General features: G+C 47.2%; 2 protein-coding genes across 5 annotated transcripts in view; one reads left to right on the forward strand and one right to left on the reverse strand.

Moving 5' to 3' along the window:
- The window catches only part of DGKA (diacylglycerol kinase alpha), a 77,825-nt gene extending 64,330 nt beyond the window's left edge, over positions 1 to 13,495 (forward strand). For both annotated transcript variants that reach the window (XM_061615473.1, XM_061615474.1), the window contains exon 24: positions 1,448 to 13,495. In XM_061615473.1, the coding sequence (XP_061471457.1) occupies positions 1,448 to 1,546 (99 nt within the window). In that variant the 3' untranslated portion in view covers positions 1,547 to 13,495. The remainder of the gene's footprint in view (positions 1 to 1,447) is intronic.
- Positions 6,721 to 24,039, reverse strand: part of PMEL (premelanosome protein) — a 33,078-nt gene continuing 15,759 nt past the window's right edge. Inside the window, exons 6-12 of one of the 3 annotated variants that reach the window (XM_061615477.1) lie at positions 23,239 to 23,643; positions 11,781 to 12,224; positions 10,704 to 10,859; positions 9,866 to 9,959; positions 8,878 to 9,080; positions 8,427 to 8,514; positions 6,721 to 7,053 (exon numbers count right to left, since the gene is read on the reverse strand). In XM_061615477.1, the coding sequence (XP_061471461.1) occupies positions 6,894 to 7,053; positions 8,427 to 8,514; positions 8,878 to 9,080; positions 9,866 to 9,959; positions 10,704 to 10,859; positions 11,781 to 12,224; positions 23,239 to 23,643 (1,550 nt within the window). In that variant the 3' untranslated portion in view covers positions 6,721 to 6,893. Of the gene's footprint in view, positions 7,054 to 8,426; positions 8,518 to 8,877; positions 9,081 to 9,865; positions 9,960 to 10,703; positions 10,860 to 11,780; positions 12,225 to 23,238; positions 23,644 to 24,039 lie in introns of all 3 variants that reach the window. The other 2 variants (XM_061615476.1, XM_061615478.1) reach the window with 2 other exon arrangements.

Raw genomic sequence — 24,039 nt, forward strand, 5'->3', positions numbered from 1 at the left:
CTCTTTGGTTCGTATTTGGATTCTCTGTTCTTCGTATCCCACCGCTACTGACACCACATGTGATGCGTCCTTCCCTGGCTCTCTCTGTCAGGTTCCTACCTGCTCGTGGTTACTGCCTGTCTCTAGGCACCACCAGGGACTCCACCAGTCCGGACCGCTCTCTCTTATGTTTTCTCTCCCCGCTCTAGCACAGATCTCAACAGATCCCCCTGCTAGGCAACCACCAGTAACGTCCCAATACTAGTATTCCCAGAGACTCTGAATACTGGTATTGTTATTCTCTTCACCGCTGCCACCATTTGTTACAGTTCCCCTTCAGCCTTGGTCATTACCTTACCCTCCCTTCTGGTCTGTGAAACCCCAGCCAAGGATCAGGCCTTTGGTAAACCAAATTAAGTATTTATTACAGATAACAAAGCTAACAAGATTAACAAGATTTCTTCTTAAGGCACATAAGCATATGGTTTTACTCAATACTAATCCGAACTCCACCTCCCTCCTGGTAAACAACTCTCTAAACCCCACCAAGCAATCCACTCTTTCTCTTCTCCCCCCAGATTCCACAATTCACCACCTCACATTCCCCCAGATTTACCTGTCATCCTTTCATTTATACTGTCAGCCATTTTAAACATTCAGCCAATCATCAAGCATTCTATTGCCCATTCACTCCCCCTCCTCTTTCACTACTTACCATGTATACTCTAAACAACCAGCACTTACCATATATACACTAATATATAGGAACATCACAGGCTGCACTCAGGAGCTCCAGTGGGGAGCCTCCAAGTACAACCGATCGCAGCGTGGCTTGTATTTGGCAACACATTTAAAAGGCACCAAATGCTAGTCCCACTTGGCAAGGACTAATTGGCAGCGCCCGTGAAGGCTCTCGGTTGTTCCTTCACAGCTGTCTTTACCTGCCCCGCACCTGGTGTCACAGGTGGGCATGGTTTGGGGAAAACTGCCTCACAGGTCAAATCAGGACCCCTGCTAGGTCTAATACAGAACGTAGGCCGGAGTTCCCCACCACTGACCTGATGAAACGACCTTTTAGGTTTCCTGAGGGCTGGTGTTGGTGAAGTGAAGACCTTTTGTACTGCAGAGGCATAGAAGCCCCAGCCTGATGCTGCCTGATCAGAAAGTTGCTTCTGTCAGAGCTCATGGGTACAGATCCAGCTATCATCAGGCAAATCCCAAAGCTACAGCACATTAGTTCCTGGGATATGGAAGGTTGTTGGGTAACAGTTCCTGGGAGGCTCTCTCCTACTTCTTCCACTGATCTAGAAGCCGTGTTTGCTGGATCAAAAAAGAGGTGTAGCCAGGTTGCGATTGCTCTGCTCTACAATTGCAGGGGCACTTATCGCATATGAATACTTCATGGCCCAGGAGAGAAAAGCCCTGAGTCTCGCTCAAGTGCTGGCACTCCGTTTTCCTATATTTTCAGATCAAGATAATCCACAAGAACCAAGCCCCAATGCTCATTGCGCCACCTCCCCGATCCTCCAGCTTTTTTGGCCTCAAGAAGGGACCACAGGAGCCCTAAGCTTTCAGAAGCCATGGGGATGCTCCATGATGAAGCAACGCGAGGCCTGCTGCCGGGACGCCAGATGTCCTGCACCGAAGGAGAAGTCCTGCTCCACCGTTGTTGCCACCACATATGACAACTTGAACAAGACCAGGCTTCTTGCTGCCAGGTCCATGGCAAGGGGAGGGGCTGCTGCAGCCAGAGCCTTTGCTTCTACCACGCAGATCAGCCTTGCTAACTTCCTGGACTGGGGTAGGAGAACTTGGGGCCCTTTGCAATGCCTCTATCATTGGGTGTGGCCCCTTGGGCAGGCTGACTGCCTGCCTATGCTCATACTTTCCTACCTAATTGTGTGGATGCCAAATCCTCCTGCACTGTCCACTGAAAGGCCCTGTAAATTGTTGGCTCTTGCCCTTCTAATTCTGCCCCTTGTAAATTCTACCCCCTTGCACTCGAGGTAGCTACTGAAAGACTGTGGCAGCACCAGCTCGTCTCTCCTGCTTCTCCCTCCCCCCCCCACCCCCAGTCCCCTTTTATTTATTGCAACTCCATTCCAAGTCCTCCACTTACAGAGTTATCAGAAGTGCCTCAGCATAGTAATAAAGGGTTGGGCTTGGATTCCCTTCCCTCCTCCTGTAGTAGCTGGTTTCCTTTGGATGTGAGCAGACCTGGAGCCCAGGCCATAATGGGCTACCTGGATTTAAGACCGTTCTCATGAAAGATGAGATGGGCACATGGCATTCTGTTGGGGGTTGGGGAGGGGGGAGGATGTGTTTGTACCTGCACACACGTGGGCACATATGCACACAAAAGAAGCCACCTTTCACTGCAAGACACAAAACAGTGTAGAACTGAGCTGCTGGCTCACCTTGCTGCTAGCGGACCATGTCTCAAAACTACAGCCATATCTACACTGACATATATAACCCTGGGGTGCTTGCACAGTTGCACTGAAACTTTGAACTGTGCAGCAAGACCAGCACTAAAGGCCCAAGCAATTCACTGCAATCAAGCAAAGGATTCCAACTGCAGATCGGCATGTTTTCTGCTGCCGCTGCCACTACTACTACTCACAATGAAAACCTTCACTGGATTCCTAGCAGTGTCAGCATTTGCTGCGCTTTTGCTCCTTTGTGGAATATACCGTCCTGCTCCCTCCTGCTGTGTACAAAGAGGCAGCATAAGATTATGCAGAAATAACTAATAGGGTCATGTCTGGTATCGCAGATTTACATTCCTGAGTTTAACAACCCTTAGTCTGTATATGGACAATTACAGCTTTAGGACAATGGGAGCAACTTCAGCTATTGTGGTGCTAGCCCTGATCGAGCACTGTTAGCTTTAAAAACTGTTCTAGTGTATTAAAGGAAGGAACATGAGGCTCAGGTAGAAATGCAGCACTATTGCTGCGGTTAGAAAGACCTATTGCTCTGTCTCCCTAATTCCTAAATGTGAGGCTCCTTCTCTAAGTCTCATACAGGTCAGTGGTGTGGTGAAATTATCTAGATGCATTTGCTAGCACTTTATTTGATCTATAGTCAATGTTGCTCCCAATAGAAACATCTGGTGGTGGTTTTGTTCTTGTCAAACAGGTAGAAGAGCACAAGTATGAATATGCAGCCATTCTTTCACATACCAAAAACAGCAAACCTTTTGAAAACTGTTTTGACAGCATGCTAAGCTTTATTTGGATGTGGAAAGAATATATAATTAGTCCAAAATAGGTTCTGGCACCCAGTCTTGTAGGGTTGATCATACTTCTGGAGATTTATTTTGGCTTGATGCTGCAGTTTGACCACAGAATATAACTGGGCACAGAAAAGAGTAAATAAACTATTGCCATGGGCAGTGACAGCTCTACAATGCCAAGTATCTTTACAGTTGTCCGTTTTAGAACCTCAGGTTGTATTGATGGTCAGGTGGGTGGATCCAAAGAATGATCAGAAGGTCCCCAATATTGTTCTGTCTTTGAGACATGTAACAGCCTTTCTCCATTGCAAAGCACCCACAGAAGCAGCAGAGAATGTAACAGAGGAGATACTTAGCCTCCCCTGCTGGCCCAGTTTCCTCTGAAATCCTCTTCTCCCTCAGCTGCTGTTATCCCCATGGTGCTCCAGACCTTTGGGTGGGGGGAGTTTCAAGGGCAAAGTATTAGGCTCAGGAAAGGTTGAGTACTCTGTTCTTCTGTGCGTACGCATGAGTGTACACACACTCTCTTTCACCCCCTTTTTCTAAGGCAAAGCACCGTCCTCCTGATGTGCTTTGCAACAAAGAAAGGAACAGCAAGACTTTTAAAATACACATTATTTATATAATGTTGTTTGCCCTTCCTCCCCCCCAAACTAGTTTTGACCTGGAGAGGAGATCAGTGGGGAATGCTATATATGGTGTCCCAAAATTCCTTGCAGGATAGGCAGGATGCAAAGATCCTGTCTTAAGATCTGTCTATGAGTGTCACTTTTGAACAGCCTTTTCAAGTTAGCATTTTTAGTGCAATAAAGGTGCAGTTTCTCACCTACTGCATGGGATCTAGAAGTCATTCTTGAAGGTAGTATTTATCCGAGAGCCGTATTATATTTTTACACATGTGCACAGAGAGAGAGAGATTGAATTGTGTAGCACTGAGGTCATTTGTTTAGGAACTTGTGCAAAGAATAAAAACGCAGGAACATATGGATAAGCCTTTAGACATGTGTCACATTTCACACATAAATACTTGTCTCAGGAGTGCAACTGCCATGAGAGCTGCTGTTAGTATTGTAATGAGATTGTCAGAGTAGGCCTGGGGAGATCAAGGTCCAAGTCCTCCCTTAGCCACAAAGTTCACTGGGTGACCTTGAACCCCATCAGCATCTCACAGCCTAACCTACCTCACAGGCTTCTGGTGAGTATAAAATCGGAGGTGAGGAAGTTGTGTATATGACCTTGAGCTCCTTTAGGGGATGGGCAAGATATAAATGATGGTGAAACAGATTAAAAAGCAGCATTCATGTCCCCAGTCAGTTGCAAAATCCTGGTAAAAGATAAATAGGTCAAAACAAGAACACCTTGAAATAAGGGATGCTGAAGTTTGTGTAAACAAGTGATATAACACTTTGACTCTTTGTGCATGATGGAGGTACTTTGAAGAACTAGCAGTCATCGTGTTACTCCATAGAGGTTTACACCATTAGGGATGGTTATTTAATATTCTGAAATAAGGCTTAGGTCCAAACACTCCTATTCTCTATTGAAATTATAGCATCAGAAAGGTGGAGCTTGTCAAAGAACATGGGGCCCTATTAATTAGCTGTAGTATTGGGAGAGGAAACAGCTCATTCCACCAGAAAGGAGGACCTGGTTCAGAGCTTCATCTTGCACAGCTTCCTCTCTTGGGTGATTCAGATACTTTTTTCCCCTGTGGGTTGATGGAAAATTCTTTTTACCACTGTGATAGCTTTAAGCTTGCTTGAACTCAAGCAAATCTTGAGCTAGTGAATTGAGGGGTGTCAGGCTGAGAGTCAGTCTGTATGTAAAAGCAGGTGTGGAGAACCTCTGGCCATCCAGATGTTGATGAGCTACACACACACCCCAGCCCTAGTAAGCATGACCAATAGCCAGGGATGATGAGAGCTGTAGTTCAGCAACATCTGGAGGGCCAAAGGTTCTCCACATCTCCTGTGTTAAAGAACAGAACTGCAGGGAGACCAGCCAAGGAAATGTCCTTGCACCAATAGGCCAGAGTGGATCAGGTGATGCTCCTGGGTCCCTATAAAGGTTTTCAGGGTCAAGCTTGTTTGCTGATTTAAGCAATTAGGGTTGTCTTAAATAAAAAAAATAGTGGAATCTTGGTGTGGGGAGGGGCTAGTCTTGCACTCTTTTTTCTTTTTAAATGGATAAGCCCACCTGAGCATGGGAGGAGGGCCATTACATCCAGCATCAGATTTGATGGCAGGCAGGCTCCCACTGCAACATCAGAAATTCTTGTGAGCTCTGTTTCCATATTATATCTAGCCTTCAGCATATCAGTTGCTCTATGTCAAATTACTGTACTATGCTGTGTTGCAAGGATGGGAAATCTATGCCTCTGTAGCTGTTCTTCCCATCACCCCCAAACAGCATGGCCAGTGGTCAGGGATAATGGGATCTGTAGTTCAACAACATCTGGAGGGTCAAAGGTTCCCCCCCCATTGGTTTTAGTGAGCCAAGAGGCTTATGTTATAATATATCACTCACATCCCTGCAGAGAAGAGGCAAATAATTTTTTCCTTTTCCAAGCCTCTACTCAGAAATGTAGGATTACAGCAAGCGCCCTCTTCTGTTAGCCAGGAAGCTCCATGGCACACTCCACAGAACACATTCCCCATAAATCTGGGATCATGTTGCCTTTCTTTGTCTTGTCTCCCATCTGGGGGGTGTTTTCAGCCATGTCTGTGGCACCGCTAGAATGCTAAACATCTGCAGATCTTCCTTTCTTGCTCACTCCACCTCAACCTATTTGCACTCTCCTATGGGCAAGGCACAGACACCTTTCTATGCGAGAGTTGTAATCTATAAACCTGTTCCTCAAGGGGCAGCTTTCCTACTCCCCAGCGTCAACTGCCCACACAAGCTTCTGCTTCTTTCTTCCCATTGCTCTGGTGTACTCTGTGGCCGCCAGTGTCTCAGTCTTGGCTATGGTATGCTTACTTGTTCCTGCTCATGTCACATACAGTACCAGAGAACCTGGCAAGCAGGAGCCCATCTACGCATGATGTGGAATATGGTGTTACTTAAAGAGGTAGAATGTGGAACATATCACTTCAGACAGCAAGTGAGGTGCCATTGTTGCATGACTCTCTCTCTCTCTCTCTCTACATAAAAGGGTTGCAGAATGTAGAAAACAGGCACATAATTAAGACCTTGCTGTGATGCATTCGTTTGTTACATACATATAGGGGAGATTCTCTAGGCAGGCAAGCATTTTAAAAAATGCCGCCTGAAGTGGTACCATCCATACTCCTGCCAACTTGTTCAACTCAATGGGTAGAGCAACTTCATGGCCAACATACCGATAGTCATTGGGACTGGCTGGCGCTTGGGACAAGTGCTGGCCCCACGGGCAGAACAGGATGTGGAGCTGGCCTAGGAACAACTGGTTTCACACCTCTGTAGTATGTGGTATTATCCACCCAGGCAGGCACTGAGATGGCATCATCAAGGAGACTTGAGTGTTTACTTTGCTGGAAATTTTTTTAAAAAGAAAAAAACAACGTTGGGTGGGTCAGTTTAGGGTGAAATAATTGCAAGGGGAGGACGCTATCTCCTTTCCCAGTGCTGGCTCTGTGAGGCATCTGGATCAGTAGTTAGCAAGGCCAGACAGGTCCTTTGGCATTCATCTCCAGCTTTAGATCACATTGCCCCTCAGCAGTGGGCTGCTTTCCCCACTGGCCTCCTGCCGAAAAGCTTTGTGTAGGAAGAGGTGCACAGTGGTACGATCCGGTAACCAGCTCCTGGGAGAGGCTCCGGCTGACATCACAGCATGGAGGGGTGTGTATTTCACATGCCTGTAATGAAAGAAGGTGGTGATAGTGAAAGTGAAGGAAAGGTTTGGAACACAAAAAAAGCATCTCACAGTTCTCTGACCTGGTTCAGGCAAACATCTTCATTTGGCAAAGTAGGTGGACTCCAACCACACTGTCTTGGTCTACTGTCTGATGGTTGTTCAAAGTGACAGCCACAACAAAAAGGATGGGAGTTTCAGGCAGGTGGGCACTAATCAACCCAGCAAACTGTGCCAGTGAGAGCTTAATGCTACTGAGTGGGCCATTCAGTGTGGCTGGTTTGAGGTTGGGATAGAAGGCTAAGGATGGAGCACATGGGAGGCGAGGTACAATTGAGAACGATGACAGGTGAACTACGTTAAGGTAGAAATGGCCTGCATGCAGCAGAAACAAGGTAGCATGTAATAGAATTTACTTAGCTGAAGCTTTAGAGAATAGGCTGACTGTCTGCACCAAAGCCTTGAATGCAATGAACATTCAGCTTTGGGGGCTTTCTCTTTCCAAGGCCATGGGCAATCCCTTTGCTACTTCATTGAGCAAGATGGTATATTATTTCTCTGTCAGTGCTACTGTGGATGGCTTTGTTCAGGTTGCCTCACCTCTGTGATGTAGTTTTCCCCAAATGCAACTTGGAGCAAGTCATTCACGGAGGAATCAGGCTGAAGACAGTCCACGCATCGGAAGAGCACACGCATTGTGTGCGTAAGGGCCCAGATTCCATCGGTGGCACTTCCAGTTAAAGCAGGAGTGAGTGATCTGTGGCCCTCCAGATATTTTGGACTCCAAAATCCCATCAACCAGGCTGGCATGGCCAGTGGTCACAGATGATGGGAGGTGTTGTCCAGGAACATCTGGAGGGTAACAGGTTCCCAACTCCTGAGCTAAAGCACAAGAAGCAGGGCTGAGGAAGACTTCTGCCTGCGATCTTGGGGTGCTGCTGACCATTAGGGTTGAACTATATAATGGGCTGACTCTGTATTTAGCTGTATATGTTCAAGAATCCAGCCACCTCCCTGTGTAAGGTCCTACTCAAATACAACAAGGCAGGGGTAGCCAATGTGGTACCTTCCATATGCTGTTAATCTACAACTTCCATCACCCCTGGCCATTAGCCATGCTGGCTGAGGATGATGGGAGTTGTAGCTGAAGAACACCTGGAGAGCACCACATTGGTCACCCCTGCAATGAGGATTTGATTTCTTTTCAGATACTTTCCCACTTCCCAGCTAGAGCAGGATACGATGATGATGGCAGGGCTTGGCAAAAAGCCCCTGATTTCGTTCAGAGGCTTCCTCCTGCCCAGTCTCCTACAACTGGCACACTTTCTTACAGGTTAGGCAGAGTAGGCTTAGCAGGGCTGGGCAACGACGACTCACCTGTAGGTATAGGCAACAGCAACCAAGGCAGAAGCAACCAGTACCACTCCAACTACCAATGCAATTTGAGCTGAGCCTGAAGTTGTTCCTGCTGGAGATGAAAAGAGCGAGGAATTAATGTTTCTCCATTCAGGGAGAGGATTGGGCAGGAAGGATGCCTTTTTCTTTGGAAACATGGGAGGGCCAGCCCTTGGCTACCCCAGAAGGCCTCTCTGTACCTGTGCCAACATGCCTGTGCCGTCAGAGAACACGAACAGAGAAACTACACCCGGGCCCCAGCTTTCCAGGGTGCTCAGAGCAGGGAGAGCCACACTGTTGCTGATGCTATCAGGAGAAATTGAAGGAGAGTTGTCTCCCCTCACACACCCATACCCACACCGAAGAAGCTCTTCTAAGCCTTGGCAGCAGAGAGAGCCCCAGCACCTTGGGCTCCCCAAAGCTCAGGCCTTACCCTGAATGCTGATTTGGGTGCTGGCTACAGCCAGGCTATTAGCATCAGCCAGCGAGATGTTGACACAGTAGAGGCCAGACTGGTTGAAGGCCTGGCGCAAAACCAGCTGGCAGCTGGGGCTAGGCTGGGCCGGGCTGCACACCGTCTCCTGGGCCGTCAAGCACTCGGGGTCCGAAATGGTTGTGCAGACTTGTTCAGGGAGGCTACAAGCAAGATAAGGCGACTTACTCCAAATGCTGGTGAAGGCCAGTCTTTCGCCGCCAGCTCCCATGGCCACAGCATTCTGAACCTCCCGCTTTCCAGGTTATTGGCATGCCTTCCTGGTATTGCTTCAGCTTCACTGTAGCTACCTTCCCTCTCCCAGCTTCCTGAGGGACTGTCACACTTGTCCACCGCATGCCCCGCAAGATGGCCACGGCTCCCCTTGCCCTGTTCCTAGCTCCCTTTCATTCCTCTCCATTGGGCCATGAGTCCCTCCAAATCTCCTTTTTATTGTGCATTATGGTGCTCATGATGATAATCGGGACGGTGAAGCCTGCTCCTGCTTTCAGTACTGTTTAGTGCCTATACAAGTTTTGGAGTGGACATACTCCTTTGTTTCCAAGTAGTGCATGACCTGTAACCTCCTGCTGAAATGCTGTAACTTTTTATACCGCCAGATGTTCAATGGGGGTTGCGTTGGTTCCACTTTTGTGTTGTGCTATAGAGGAAGAGTCCCCCTCCAGACAGCAATCATGCAGTTACACTGGGGAAGCACTGCAGAACAACTAATAAAGGGGAACAATATGTGGACGGTCCAGCGTAAGTCCACCACTAACGTGCTACTATTGTGTCAATGACATGTTGCAGAAAACATACACCCACAAACACCAGGCTGGAGGGGGCCATGTCTGTGCTCACCACGCGCTTCAGCCCATCATTTTTAAAGAAAAAAATGGAAGGCTCTGGAGATGCAACCAGGGAGGCTCCTCCTGCTTCTGAAACGTACCTTCCTTGGCAGGTCACGGTGAGATCTACTGTGTTTTCAGCAATGGCTGATGCCAGCGGCACCACCTGCACAATTTGCACACCCTCAATGCCCTCTGCAATAAAAGAACAAAGATACGCCCCTTGTATCCTCTCATTCCCTAGTTCTGACACGGGTCTCAGACACACCCCTGCCGACAATTTTCTCCAGCAGCGAGGAAAGATTTGGAGGCCTTCTACAGCTGGTCTGCATATATTTTAACATTTGAACATCCAACAGGAGAGAGAGCAAACTCAGGATAGAGGGAAACAGGCCTACCGGCAAAATGGGTACATTTTGAGATTATTAGGCTTTAGAATCAGAATGTGGAATGGAGTTGGGTTTTTTTTGCCTCTGCTGCACATCCTTGTCTTTACTTCTAGCCACAAACATGTTCACTTGGTTATCCTCCATCCTCTTCTGGCAAGCTCAACACTCGTGTCACATTCTATTGGTGGATGTGGAGCTGTGGGCCTTGGTGCCTGCTGCTTGGTCTGGAGCAATGGGAGGGAGGCTTTTTCATTCAGAAACTAGAAGCCTTTACATAGGGTTTAAATCAGAGACAAGGGCCCTGCAAATGTTGTTGGACTCCCGACTCCCATCATCTCCAGCCAGCATGGCCAATGGTCATATATGATGGGGGAGTGGTCCAGCAACACCTGAAGGGGTGGAGGTTCCCCATCTCTGTTTTAAATCCATCTGACCACCACCTCCTTCCCTGAATAGTGCCTACCAGCATGAACACTGGGCTTTAATTGTCATCCTTATGTATGTTGAACCACCCTCTCTCACATACACACACACCATCCCCAGGACTCACGGACAATGTCCAGATGAGTTGCAAAGGTCCCATAGCGGTAGAGGAGGCAGCCAGCAGGTGCCTGGCGTTTTACCAAGATCTGGATCATTTCAGTCGCAACTGTTCTAGTGTCAGGCAAAACAGGCAGTTCGATGGTTGCTGAGTCTTCAACGGTGTCTGTTGGGAAACAAGGCCTAAGGAGTAATCATGCCTGCTTTCTTCCCCCATCTCCTTTACTCCATAGCCTCATCCTTCACACCTCTCAAAAGTAGGGGTTGCTGGTGGATAATAGCCGCAGGTACTTTGGCCTGACTCGAGAGCTGAGTGAGATGACAAGGGCCCTGGGTTTGCAGCCTTAAAGAAAGGCTGCAAACTCACCATATATTTAAAGCACATCCCTTCCCCACCCACCCCCCCAAAAAACCTGGAAATTGATATTTGTTAAGGGTGCTGGGAATTATAGGTCTGTCTGGTGGTGAACTACAGCTCCCAGGATCCTTGGGGGAAAGCCATGTGCTTTAAATGTCCATTAAATATATAATTTATACACAGCCAAAGTGGTCTCTCCTCTCTGTCGGGAAGATCTGCTTTCTGCTGAGAGGCTACAAGAAAGTATATAGGTTGAGATGGGTAAGAAGGATGAATGGGTTCAAAGAGGACAATCTGAAAGGGAAGCAGGGCATAGGATTAATAACAGGAACATGAGAACTGATCAGCATGGTAGGAGCTGGTGTTGGCAGGGAGATGTGCCATCTTCAATGTTCAGCCTCAGATTACATCTCTGCAAGGAACTGTATTGATTAGGGGAGACTTTGCAGTTTATCTGGATCATCAGCAGAAAGGTGGACACCTCTGGTCTCTTGGCTGAGACCACTCAACCACCACCCACCTCCTACAAATTGTCTTCCATTCCTGTCTTCACTGCCCATTTCCCATTCTTGAGCCCCCATTAGAATTCTGCCTTCTGTGAGGTCACCACTGCAAGCCATCCTCCATTTCAGGTAAAGATAAAGACAGCCACAATCAATAAGCATGCGTGGAAGCATTAGAGGACCACGCTGAATCTCAGAGAGATGAGGGACCTCCTGCTAGACCTACCTGCTGCTGCTGGAGAGAGAGGAGTGTCAGCCACACTAGGGAGTGTTGATGCCCCAGGAAGCACAGCTGTAGGTGCCTCTGGAGACAAAACCATGGGTGCCAGAGTGCTTGGGTCATTCTCTAGTGCCATTGCAGATGAAGAATCAGGGGCCACGGTGCCTGGTAAAGATGCAGACATCTCTGCAGCAGACATGGACACTGATGGTGGTGCTGTGGTGCTTGGGAGAGATGCAGGCCCTGCAGCGGCTACAGATACAGGGTCCATAGTGCTGGCAGCATCTTCAGCTGAGGTAACAGAGGCATCGTTCACAGGTTCTACAGAAGCAATGGCTAAATCTGCCCCTTCAGGCACAGCGCTGACTATTGTAGCGGGTGCTGCAGTTGCTAAAGAACTGGTCTGAGGTTGCTGTTGAGTTGGGAGGGCTGAAGTTCCAGAGGCTGGGGCTACAAATGCAGGGAGGGAGGGTATGGAGAGACAGAGCTGGAGGTAATATGGTATTATACAGCCATGAGAGTAGCTGTATACTACAGTCAGCATGGATTTTTCGCGTTCTGCAATGTTAAATTGAAAATACCCCCATGCCATTCTGATGCTTCCCATAAACACATTTCAAAACAAAACCTTACAAAACATATAGTCCTGAACTCAAACACTTGCTTAACAACCCTCTAAATTTTCATGGCAATACACAAAACAGTCGGAGAGAATCGAGAGTTCAAAGTGTAAAAAGAGAGAGAGAAAAAACCAGACCCCTGTTAGACTTTTTTCTGTCAAAGGTCTCCTAATTTATTGAAATTAATTAAAAATGAACCATGTTCACAGAGTACCTGTAATCCTGTAATTACTGACCTTGCCCCATATTCTGATCTTCATCTTCTGCAGTTTAAAAGTTAAAAAAATGCCTGGCTGATTTTTTAATTAATTTAAGAAATGTAGCATTGAACTCAATGATAATGTTGGGCATACACAGTATGAACCAACTGTCAGTGTTCTAAAAGCCAGACCCACAGCTGCTGGGCTTGCCTAATCAGGGGGCCACACCCACACCAGACTTTGATTTCACGTGAGACAGTCATGGCTTCCCCCAAAGAATCCTGGGAAGTGTAGTTTGTGAAGGGTGCTGTCGGGATGCAGAATTGGGGCCCTGTTGTTTCAGAAGCAGAGGAGGAGGAGGAGATCAGTTGGCCAGAGTTGTGTGAAGAAGAGTCAGAGGAAGGGGGGGGAATCTCAGAGATAGAGCCGTCTCACAGTGGAGACCTTGAAGATTTCAGAGACAGAAGCTGTGCTTCCCACGCCTCCTCCTCTTTCTCAACTAGAGCAGCTGGAAAGGAAGGGAGATGAAAGGGGAATTCAACTCCCTCCTGATCCAGGGAAAAGCCAGTCTGACGGTTTAAGCACAACTCCCCTCCCGCTTTCCCCCATACCCGAGGTAGAATCCTCAGAAGGGGAGGGGGCCGCGCTTCCCCCCTCACCACGTACATGCAGACAGCAAAAGAGGGCAAGGGGGAGAGAGAGAAGGGGTGTGGACGAGAGTGCATTGAGGCGGAGTGAGAGAATTTGCACCAGAAAGGTCCCCTTTTAAGAGAGGGGGAGGGAAGGGATTCCTTGTTCTGTCAACTCTCTTACACGTCGCAGGATATGTGTATTGTGTTGCTTCATGAGAAGACGCAGTTTTTGTCTGGATATTACTTTAATAAAAACTGAATTGCTTTCACCAACTGGTCTGGTTCCTGAGTCCCAACCTGGACCCGACAGTTTGACAGAACCACCTACTCCACCCTCAATGCTTCCACCACTTGAATGTGACAAGATGGAAAAGGGAGCAGCAGGGGGAACAAATCCCACTTCAGAGACGGAAGAAGTGCGACGACTGAGGAATAATGTAGCAGATTTGCAGGCAGATGTCCAAACCCTGTTGGCGACAGTTAGGACATTGAAAACTGACAATCAAACCTTGAAAACCACGATAGACCAGATGCGGACAGCCCCTCCAGCCACTGTGGTGAAGGTTCCTATTGGATTACCACCAAAATATGCGGGACAGAGTGACCAGCTCTCCACTTTCGTGGCTCAATGCAAATTGTATTTGGACATTAAGAATGCAGAATTCCCTAGTGATGTGGCCAAAGTGGCCTTCGTGATCAGCCTTTTGGAAGGGGAAGCTGCCAAATGGATCAATCCGTATCTGGTGAGGAAGGATGGCCTTCTAGGAAGATATAGAGGATTTATGCAAGCCATAACCGAGATGTTTCAGGATCCTCAAAGAGCTGAGACTGTGGCAAGGCCGTTGGGTGCCTTGAAGCAAGGGAAAGGAACTGTTTCAGAGTACACTAATGCCTTTAAAATCCTGTCCCAGGAAACTGGTTATAATGACGCAGCCCTGATGTTTATGTACCGGAGTGGACTGAATGCCGAGATCTTGGATGATTTGGCCCAAACTACTCCCCCAACTGATCTGCCTGGCCTGATTAGGCTGTGTCTGCAGATCGATCACCGGTTGGAAGGAAGGCGCCTGGAAAAGAAACAGGACGCCCAGAGATATTCAGCTTTAGCATCTCGCAGCAAGGCCCTTCAACTTCAGGAATATCAGGTAACGTGGTCGAGGGACAGGGAGGGGCTAGGCCGAAGCTGTCAGAAGAGGAAAAAGAGAGGCGACATCGAGAACGTCTCTGCTTTTATTGTTCAAAGCCGGGCCACGTGGCTAGGGATTGCGAACTTAAAGTAAGGAAAACAGAGCCGTCAGGAAACTAAAGTATCCAGTCCTCGTAAAGGCCGGAGGACTGGGGGCCGCGTTGTACAAAGGGCCTCCAGTAGCACAACCACCCTCAAAAGGAGTTCTGGTGCTGCCTATCCAAATTACAACTTCCACAGGATTAGTGTTTAACTCCTCAGCGTTAATTGACAGTGGAGCCTCTACAAATTTCATTGATGCAAAGTTGGCAAAACGTTACAGCATTTCCCAGTGGAAACTGGACACCCCCTTGTCTGTGGAAACCATTGATGGGAGACCCTTGAAAGGAGGAGGGGTGACACGAGCCACGGAGGAATTGAAACTACAAATTCCTGGGCACGAAGAAATCATTTCATTGTATGTGTCTGATCTCTCGAACTTTGATGTGATTCTGGGCATGCCCTGGTTAACAAAGCATGACCCAAAGATAGACTGGAAGGATGCGGTGGTGTGGTTCACTTCTCAGTACTGTCACGAGAACTGTCAACCAGAAGGAATCGCAAACACTCTAGCAGGGGCAGTGCAGGAAGTCAAGGAAGTGATCCTTCCCTCGAAATATGTGGATTTTAAAGATGTGTTTGATGAGAAAGAAGCAGAAACCTTACCCCCTCATCGCCCTTATGACTGTGCAATTGATTTAGTGCCAGGAGCCAGCATTCCATCGGGAAGAATTTACTCTCTTACAGAGAAAGAGAGAGAGGCCTTGAGGGAGTTTTTGGAGAAAAATCTGAAGCAAGGATTTATTCGGCCCTCGCAGTCCCCTGCTGGAGCCTCCTTGCTGTTCGTGAAGAAGAAGGGAGGTGAGCTCAGACCCTGCAATGACTACCGTGCCTTAAATCAAATCACTATCTCAAACAGCTATCCGCTGCCCCTGATTCCGGAGTTGTTGGACCGACTGAGCTCTGCAAAAATCTTCACGAAACTGGACTTAAGAGGAGCATACAATCTGATCTGAATGAAGGAGGGGGACGAATGGACGACAGGGTTCCTTACCTCCTATAGTCAATTTGAGTATTTGGTGATGCCTTTTGGGCTGAGTGGAAGTCCTGGCATGTTTCAGAAGTTCATGAACGAAGTATTTAGAGACCTCCTGGATAAGTATGTAATTTGTTATCTAGATGATATCCTGGTGTTTTCAAAGAACCAAGAAGATCATGATCAGCACGTCAAAACTGTGTTGGAAAGACTGAGGGAGAACCACTTGTATGCTAAGTTAGAGAAATGTGGATTTGACCTATTGTCTTTGGACTTTCTTGGATATCGAATCTCAGCAGGAGGAGTGGAAATGGATCCAGAAAAAGTGAGTTGTATATTGGATTGGGGTCAGCCTGCCACTAAAAAGGATGTACAACGTTTCTTGGGATTTGCCAATTACTACAGAAAGTTCATCCCAGGCTTTTCCAAGTTAACAGCCCCCCTTACTGACTGTTTAAGGGGAAAAAGAAAATTTCAATGGACAGAGAACGCGGCAAGCGCCTTCGAGGAGCTAAAAAGAAAATTAGCATCTGAGCCTATTTTGCGTTTTGCTGACCCTACCCGCCCTTTCGTCGTGGAAGCGGATGCGTCGGACTTTGCCATCGGGGGGGGTTCTCTTGCAACTGGACATGGAAGGAAAGGAGTTGCATCCCTGCGCATACTTTTCCAGAAAATTAAAGGATGCTGAAAAAAATTATACAGTGTGGGAAAAGGAGCTACTGGCCATCAAGGATTCTTTTGAGAACTGGAGGGAACTCAGCATCAGATAGAAGTGCATTCTGACCATAAGAACTTGGAAAGTCTACAAACAGCCCGAAAGCTGAACCAGAGACAGATCCGTTGGTCACAGTTTTTTGCCAGGTTTAACTTTAAGATTACTTACCATGCCCATGCCAAAAATCAGAGAGCAGATGCTCTATCCAGACAACCGCAATACAAAGGAGGTGAAGCTGACAACCAACCCCAGTACGTTGTCCCGCCGGAGAAGCTGGTGTTGGGATCATGTCAGCCTTCATGGGAAGAAGAGCTCAGAAAGGCACAGCAGGGGGATCCATGCATGCAACAGTATATCCAGGAGATGGAACAGAATCAGGATCCAGAAGTAAGTTTCCATTGGAGAGATGGACTGTTGTGGTTTAAAGCTGCCAGATATGTGCCAAAAGGGAATCTAAGACTCAGAATCTTGCGTCAATGTCATGACTCTATCACAGCTGGACATTTTGGCATCTTTAAGACCATTCAGAATGTAGCCAAGGACTTTTGGTGGCCCCAAATGCGCAGAGAGATTGAGAGCTATGTAAAATCCTGCTCTGTCTGTATGTGGGCAAAAACAGACACAGGAAAACCACCAGGGTTGCTGGAGCCGTTACCTACACCGAACAAACCCTGGAAGGACCTGTCCATGGATTTTATAACTGATTTACCGAAGTCACAAGGAATGACGGCTATACTGGTCATCGTGGACTCACTCACCAAAATGGCGCACTTCCTCCCTTGCTCAGGGGCCTTAGAAGCTAGAGAGACGGCCAAGCTGTTCATAAAGGAAATCTACAGATTGCATGGGTTGCCAAATAGCTTAGTCTCGGACCGGGGAACTCAGTTCACAGCTAAATTTTGGAGGGCTGTTTGGAAACAGCTACAGACGGAATTAAAACTTTCTTCGGCAAATCACCCCCAGACGGACGGGCAGACTGAGAGACTGAATGCAGTTTTGGAAAGGTATTTACGCTGTTATGTGTCTTATCAACAGACTGACTGGGTTTCCTATTTGCATTGTGCAGAATTTGCTTATAATAACTCCTTGCATACCAGTACTGGACAAACACCTTTCTTTGCTAACTATGGATTCCATCCCAAGGCCTTCCCCAGCAGCACAGAGAGTGTGCCTGTACCAGCAGCAGGGGAATTTTTACAGGAGCTCCAGGCAGTACAGCAGGTCCTAAAACAACAATTAGACGATGCCAAATTTGAATATAAACGAGTTGCTGATCAGCATCGAAGGGAAGGGCCCCCCCTTCAACCAGGAGACCAAGTATGGTTGTCTACCCGCTTCTTCCAGATGCCGGGCAAATGTAGAAAGTTGCAGGACAAGAGAGTGGGGCCCTTTGAAGTAGAAGCACAAATCAATCCAGTGGCTTATCGTCTGAAGTTGCCAGATACCTTCAAAATACGTCCTGTGTTTCATCGCTCCTTGTTAACGAAAGCAGCCCGTCCCAGTGAGTTACTACCAGTAGAACCTCCAGGGGCACCAATACTAGTGGATGGACAACCTGAGTTCAAGGTGGCAGAGATTCTTGATTCCAGAAGAAAGCATAATAAATTACAGTATTTGATTCACTGGAAGGGTTATGGGCCAGCTGACAGATCATGGGAAAATGAGAGAGATGTGCACGCCCCAGACTTAGTGAAAGAATTCCACCAACGGTTTCCCCATCGTCCCATGCCAACAGGTTGGGGGGGAGCACAGCATGGGACAGGGGATGATGTCGGGATGCAGAATTGGGGCCCTGTTGTTTCAGAAGCAGAGGAGGAGGAGGAGATCAGTTGGCCAGAGTTGTGTGAAGAAGAGTCAGAGGAAGGGGGGGGAATCTCAGAGATAGAGCCGTCTCACAGTCTCACAGTGGAGACCTTGAAGATTTCACAGAGACAGAAGCTGTGCTTCCCACGCCTCCTCCCCTTTCTCAACTAGAGCAGCTGGAAAGGGAGGGAGATGAAGGGGGAATTCAACTCCCTCCTGATCCAGGGAAAAGCCAGTCTGACGGTTTAAGCACAACTCCCCCCCCCGCTTTCCCCCATACCTGAGGTAGAATCCTCAGAAGGGGAGGGGGCCGCGCTTCCCCCCTCACCACGTACACGCAGACAGCAAAAAAGGGCAAGGGGGAGAGAGAGAATGGGTGTGCATTGAGGCGGAGTGCGAGAATTTGCGCCAGAAAGGCCCCCTTTTAAGGGAGGGGGAGGGAAGGGATTCCTTGTTCTGTCAACTCTCTTACACGTCGCAGGATATGTGTATTGTGTTGCTTCATGAGAAGACGCAGTTTTTGTCTGGATATTACTTTAATAAAAACTGAATTGCTTTCACCAACTGGTCTGGTTCCTGAGTCCCAACCTGGACACGACAGGTGCTGAGAGAAGACTCTTGTTCCCTTGACAGAGCTCCAGTGGCCAGAGTGGTTTAACAGTCAGCCACTCTGATTGAAGGTCTGTGAGGGGAACAGGGCATCTCCTAGCAACTCTCAGCAACCTTCACTAACTACACTTCCCAGGATTCTTTGGGAGAAGCCATGGCTGCCTAAAAGTGAAAACACTCTGGTGTGGATGTGGCCAGGGACAGCTTTGGTTTAAATTTGGGTGGGAGGCTACATGTGCCTGCTGTAGAATAAAAAGGGGGGAAAGCCTGAAAAAGAATGATACTGTTCACAACATTTTCCTTTTGGAAAGGAAAGAGGCTTCCCCTCTGCCCAGCGCCCACCCATCCAATCTCCTCCCATTCCTGCCCTCCACCTCCCCCAGGTCAGTTTCACCTATCCTGAGCATGATTGCACAGGAGTAAATCCCACTGAACTCAAAAAGCATGCAAATGATCAAACCTGCCCTCTCCTCCTCCTGCTCCTCCCTCCTATCCCCTCCCTCTTGCCCCTTCCCTCCCCCTTTCTTTACCCCTCCCTTCCCCTCCCCAATCCCCTCCTTCCCCCTCCTCCTTCCCTTCCCCTCCTCCCTCCCCCAGGTCAGTTTTGCCTATCCTAAGCATGAGTGCATGGGAGTAAATTCCATTGAACTCAATAAGCATGCAAATGATCAAACCTGCCCTCTCCTCCTCCCTCCCATCACCTCCCTTTTGCCCCACCCTCCCCCTTCCTTTACCCCTCACCTTCCAATCCCTTCCTTCCTCCTCCCCCTCCTGCTCCCCATTTCCTCCTTCCTCCCACTGTCCTCTCCCCTTCCTCCTCCCCCATGGTCAGTTTTACCTATCCTAGCCATGATTGCAAAGGAATAAATCCCACTGAACTCATAAGTATGCAAATGATCAGACCTGCCTTTCCTCTCCTTCTTCTCTCCCTTCCTCCTCCCATCCCCTCTTACTTTTTCCTCCTCCCCTGCCCACTCCAAGCCTCCCTCCCCATGGTCAGTTTTACCTATCTTAAGCATGATTGCACAGGAGTAAATCCCACTGAACTCAATAAACATGCAAATGATCAAACCTGACCTCCCCCTCCTGCCTGCTCCCCCCCTCCCCATCCCCTGTGGTCAGTTTCACCCATCCTAAGCATGATTTCAGGGGAGTAAATCCTACTGAACTCAATAAGCATGCAAATGATCAATCCATTCTCAGCAAACTTGCACAGGATCCCATTTCTTACCTCCCGGATTAAAAAGCAGAGAAATTCACTAATACGCCAAAAACCTTGCGGTTTAAGAACGTACCTATAGCCCACAGATATTTCTATCAAATTTTAAAAAGCAGGGAAATTGGGCAGCTATAGTGAATGCACCAGGGGAGCAGGAGACTTGACCTCCTCTCTGAGATATTGTACTGCCCTACAAATTAGTCAAAATGCAAACACAATTTGGGTTGGTCTTTCACAATCCAATCCACCTGCTGTGTAGCTTGGAAGAATTTGGTTACACGTGCCTCTGAGCATATGGTGAGTGGTGGCAATACCTGCAACCAGCCCAAATAATAGAAACAAGATGTGCTGTGCTGATCTTGTTTTTGCAGGGAGGAAGCAACAATATTAAAACAGTAGATATAGTTCAGAGAGTCACTTTAAATATGTTTGATTTACTTTGCAATTTTAGTGAAGTTTCCTATAGTAAATCATTCTCTTTTGCTTCTGTTTCTGTGAATATGTGAAGATAGCAACACTTTGCAACACTAAAAAAAGCTCCTAAAAACAATTCTGGAATAATGGCACTGACTGTTCTGCAGAATAGTTTCCAATGGACATGAGGAGTGTCTCAGTTTGCGCAAGGTAAAACAGTGGGAGGTGAAATATATTCTAGCAAAATTCTAGGTGTGCTGTATGTTTTTAATTGACCATGCCCCCCTTTCCTTAAGTGGAGTGGTTTAAGCATAGCAGGCTGAAAATATGTCTCTTGGGCAGGCCAAGTTTTTTCCCTCCAATGGCTAGTGTCATTGCTTAAGTAGCAACATATTGTAATCAGTCTGATTTTACATCAAACTGCAGTTTCAGATTCAACTGTTAATGTACCCAAAATAGAAATAGAACATAACCTCCAGTTTCAAACAGAAAAGGCTATCTTCACCATCATAAAACAGTGACCAATAAAAAGGCTTTGAAATTAATAAAAATAAATTTGACACAAATTTCTAGGATGAATAATGAGAGAAATATAATTTTCTATGTTAGATTCTCTGTAGAAACAATAGTAACACAGAAAAGAAGCAAAGTAAGAAGACCAACAAACATACAAAAATGTAATTCTCCATCACTGGAGATGGCAGGTGTTGCCACCACTCACCATATGCTCAGAGGCATGTTACCAAATTTTTTGGTAAGCAGGAACTGTGGTTGGTACACAGGAAGTGGATAGGACTATGAAAGACCAACCCAAATTGTGTTTGCATTTTTACAAAGTTGTAGGGCTGTACAATATCTCAGAGAGGAGGTCAGGTCTCCTGCTCCCCTGGTGCATTCACTAGAGCTGCCCGATTTCCCTGCTTTTTAAAGTTTGATAGAAATATCTGTTGGCTATAGGTACTTTCTTAAACCGCAAGGTTTTTTGCCTATTAGTGAATATGTTCTAATTTGCCTTTGCAGGAGTATAGAAAAACTATTTTCAGCAAATGGTTCAAACTACAGCTTTAAAGGTTTTTTTTAATGACTGACAGGTTTAAAACCTTTTTAGGACAAACTAGTGAGGCTTTCTCTACTACTATTATAGGGAACTATCAGTATCAGAGTATATGACATATAACGGAATTTTGAACCTTGCTGTGCTGTTATGCAAAGCATCCTTTTAGACTTAGTCTAGGCTGGTCATTGTTGGAAGACAATGTTGAAAGCATCTGGAATATGAGCCACACTCATCTGTCAAGGTGAGGTCTAGGATTGATTTTGTTTCGGAGTGTGCACTCCCAGGCAAAAGCAGGAAAAAAAATTGGGATTCAAAAGGTGTAACTAATACATGGGCCTATGTCAGACCACAGCGACTTCTGGTGTGGGATGGCATACTCTTCATAAATCATAACATACTTGGATATTACTGTCCTAGAATCCATCAAAGTGAAAAGCAACTGACCCTAAGCCTGAAAATGACCTTTGTGGGCTCACCATGATACAAGTGGAGGACCTGTCTTGACATTCAAGAAGGAACACTCAGTGTTCCAGTGGTTTCCCAACTTTCCTTTCTGCATCTGCCAAGTAAAGCCTTGAATATTGCAGAGGATTCTGGAACATATTCTAGGGCAGGACTGGGGAACCTGTGGCCCTTCCTGTTTCTTTTTGGAATCCAAAACCCCAACCAGCATAGCCAATGGTCAGAGATTATGGGAGCCATAGTCCAACAAGATCTGGAGGGCCACACATTCCCCACCCCTCTTTTAGGGCATACCTAGGCACTGGGTAAAGCCAGGTGGGTTTCACCGTCACCCAGTGTGAACTGAAAATGAGCTCTTTGTGGCTGTGAAGATTAGCAGTGGACTGGGAGACAACTTGCCTCTTTTAGGGACAATTCTGCACCATTATCGATAACCTTCAGAGTAGGGATGGGACAGAATAGGTGTTAAATTGGATTTATTACTGGATGTTGACATAATCCGATAATTTGCATTGTTTCTGGACCAGTGGATTGCAGCTGTCATTGGCATGGTTTTTTGTTTTTTTTAAATCCGCTCTGAATGTGACACTATTGTCTTCATAATCAGCTTTCCTCTAAGCTGATGCATTCTTAGCTTCGGTCTAGGTGATAACAATTGCCGTTAATAATCAAACAAACTGCAAGAACAAGAATAGCACAATGGGGGGGACAATCCTTGTTAAGCAGCACAGCAGTTAGCCTGAGGCAAAAGACAAAACGAATGGGCAATTAGTTGCCTAATTGATATTTAAATAGGAAAAAAAATTGATGGAACAAGTATACAGTAAGTATTTTCATCAGCACTTTCGTTAGCAATTATGTCATTTTTTTAAGCTGGAAAAAAAGCCACAAATGGGCAATTGCGAAATAATCAGGAACAAACAAAATGGTGGATTGATACTGAAAGCCAGAGTGTCAGAATTCAAACGGATAGGAACCAACTACCGAACCCCATCCCTACTTCGGAGGCACACCCGAGATCCCTCAGAAGAACACAGTGAGGAAACCTCTGTGCTATACAGCCTGTGCAACACAATACTATGTTTCTCTCCTTCCTGAAGACAACCCTGGAATTCTACCCACTTTTGTATTTTAAAAAATAAATCTTGGGAAGCAATATAAATTGTGCCGAGCACTCAAAACTATATCCAGTTCTCAGGTTGTTTCTTTGTTCAGAAAGAAAGTTGAGGCCAACTGGGTGGCTTACTAAACTAGCTAGTGAGGAACATAGAAAGCTGCCCTATAGAGTCAGACTCTTGGCTCACCTATCCGAGTATTGCCTACACTGACTGGCAGCGGCTCTCTAGGGTTTCAGGCAGGGAGTCTTTCCCAGCCCTACCTGGAGATGTCACTGGGGATTGAACGTGGGACCCCCTGCATGCAAACCCACTGAGCGATGGCCCTTTCCCCAAGGACAGGCACCTAGTGCTTACCAGAGGTGGGGACACCCTCCGAGCCTGCCTCAGTTATGCTGCTAACGGTGGGCAAGGCTGTGGTCACTTGAACTGTGGTGCCAGTCGGATCCGTGGTGGGGATGATGAGTGGCTCCTCTGAAGTGCTACTCCCACAAGAGGCCAAGGGGATGGCAGCCTGGAGCACCACACGAGGACTGAAGGTGTCAGCAGCAAGATAGGTGTGGGTGACCATAGCTGCCCGAGAAATCAGAGTCCCGCTCTGGTCGCCAAAATCCCAGGAGTAGGAGATGTCAGCATCGCGCAGGTATTGACTGGGGTCGTGGAGCCGCACAACGAAGGAGATGGCCCGGTTTCGCACAAAGCGGCCATCTGTCCCGTTTACATCCAGCACCTGTGCAATGTCCACATTGAATGGGATCTGGTCTGAGAAGGGGAGCAGAGTGTCAGTAATGGACATGGAAACTAAACTGAGCAGAGAGAGGGTTAGCTGATGTAGAACTGACCCTGCCAGAATCATACTTGGCCTGATCCACAGTTACCCCCGGAATCATACTTGGCCTGCTCCACAGTTACCCCCAGAATCATACTTGGTCTGGTCCTCGGTGGCTCCTGATCTATCAGTCCACAGCGAGTGTTTGAATTACAGGAGAAGCTTGGTCCCCCAAGCTCTTGTGATGGATCCATAGTTACTGTTTTAGATGTTGAGGTGTAGGTGTGGGTAAAGTTGGAAGGAATCCAGGGGCTGGTCTTGTGCATTTCATTAAGCCTCCCCTCTGCTCCATAATTCAAGCATTGCCTGCCCTGCAGCAAAAGAGCCCA

The sequence above is a fragment of the Rhineura floridana genome, chromosome 3, assembly GCF_030035675.1.
Source record: "Rhineura floridana isolate rRhiFlo1 chromosome 3, rRhiFlo1.hap2, whole genome shotgun sequence".
Taxonomy (NCBI): Eukaryota; Metazoa; Chordata; class Lepidosauria; order Squamata; family Rhineuridae; genus Rhineura; species Rhineura floridana.